This window comes from Marmota flaviventris, chromosome 10 (assembly GCF_047511675.1).
Source record: "Marmota flaviventris isolate mMarFla1 chromosome 10, mMarFla1.hap1, whole genome shotgun sequence".
Classification (NCBI taxonomy): Eukaryota; Metazoa; Chordata; class Mammalia; order Rodentia; family Sciuridae; genus Marmota; species Marmota flaviventris.
The window spans coordinates 121,013,115-121,014,599 of record NC_092507.1 but is presented as its reverse complement, the minus strand read 5'-3'; the positions used below and the strand labels follow the sequence as shown (position 1 = coordinate 121,014,599).

Genomic DNA, 1,485 nt, shown 5'->3' with positions numbered 1-1,485 from the left:
CCTCTCCTATTCTCTTCCCAGGTTGTTGATGAGCAGGTACAAGTTTGGGGAAGGAGAAGGGAAGTGTAAGTCCCTACAAAAGACTGTAAATGATCTAACCTGGGAGAAAACCAGAGAGGCCAGTGGACTAGAGAACCAGGGGACATGTACGCTCAGGGTCTCAGGGCAGGTCAAGCCTAGGTGAAGAAAGAGCGGACACTCTCCTGTACACCTGACCATGGTGCAGTGGTGGGCATGGGCCTGGGAAAGTAGAGGGTCAGCTCGACTAGGTGGCTGACTTTTTTTTTTTTTTTTTTTCTTTTTTAAAAGAAAGAATAAGTTATCGGCTTGGTTGTGGGTGAGGGAGTCCCCTAGGAATTTCCATTAGGATTCACTCCTCAGATGTTTAAGTTCACCCCACCCCGGCCCTCCTGGGGTGGACTTCCAGGGGTTGTTAGTGCTGCTCGGTTGCGGGCAAGCTGACTGGTTCCCTGCCCTAACCCTGACTCTTTCTCTTCCAGATTCCACACGTAGCTGGGCAATGCCACAGGAGAAGCAGCAGTCTTCGCAGCCTCCCAGTGCTCCTCAGGGTTCCCCTGCCCCATGCCCAAGCCCCTGCCTAGACCTCTCCTCTGCTCCTTGTGGGATTCCCTGTTCAGGAGTTTGTCCTTCCCAGTCCCAAAGGCCTGGAGCTCAGAGCTCAGCCCGCGTCAGGAGGGCTCGCCGCCAGCCTCGCTGCCTCAGCGGTGGCAGGACCTACCCCTGCAAAGAGGAGGAGTGCTGAGGAGATCCAGCGAAGGAGCAGGTACCGCTGCTCCTCCTCAGCCTGGGGTTCTGACTCCACTCAGAAACCCAGCCTCCAGCTCTTACTTGGGTGCGGAACTCCCAGCCCCAGCCCTGGAGAGGGGTCTCTTCTGCTGCTCTCCCACCCGTCCTTTAGCTCCGCAGCAGTAATGCTGTCTTCCTGGAGCACGGCTGGGACTTCTGTGGTCCTTGCTCAGAGGCACTGAGTCCCCTCAGTGGATGTGCTGCTTCTCCTTCCCCCCAAGAGACGGCTTTCAGAGATTCGGGCCCTTGTTCTCAGAGCCTCTCAGTGTCAACCTATGTCACTGCAGGGTTCTAGCACTGCAGCCCGCGATGCAGGAAGCACACCGAGCCCCACGCCAAGCCCCTCCTGTGCACGAGCCACTGTGTTTACAGACTTCCTCCGGCTCCTGAGAAGCTTGCCATCCAGTAGAAGCAGCAATGGACACTCCAGACTGAAACAAGAGGATTAATAAATAAAATTTTAAACTTATTGACTTGTTTTTGTCATTTCTCATTGTGCATCTAAAAGAACATAAAACAGAAAAAAATATAAAAGGTCAAGGGCAGCAGCGAGAGATTCTCTGATCGGGTGGGAAGTAGACTTTAAGGGGATGTGGTGTGAGGAGGAAGCACCTTCCAGGTGGAAGATCAGCCAAACCGACACATGGCAATAGATTGAATCTCAGATTGGCTGGAGTG

At 53.8% G+C, this 1,485-nt stretch overlaps 1 protein-coding gene across 1 annotated transcript; it reads left to right on the top strand.

Moving 5' to 3' along the window:
• The first annotated feature begins 520 nt into the window (after window positions 1–520).
• Lce6a (late cornified envelope 6A) lies at window positions 521–817 on the top strand. The gene is given in 1 exon segment (XM_027953714.2): window positions 521–817. A coding segment is annotated over 1 exon segment (297 nt).
• The last annotated feature ends 668 nt before the right edge of the window (window positions 818–1,485 follow it).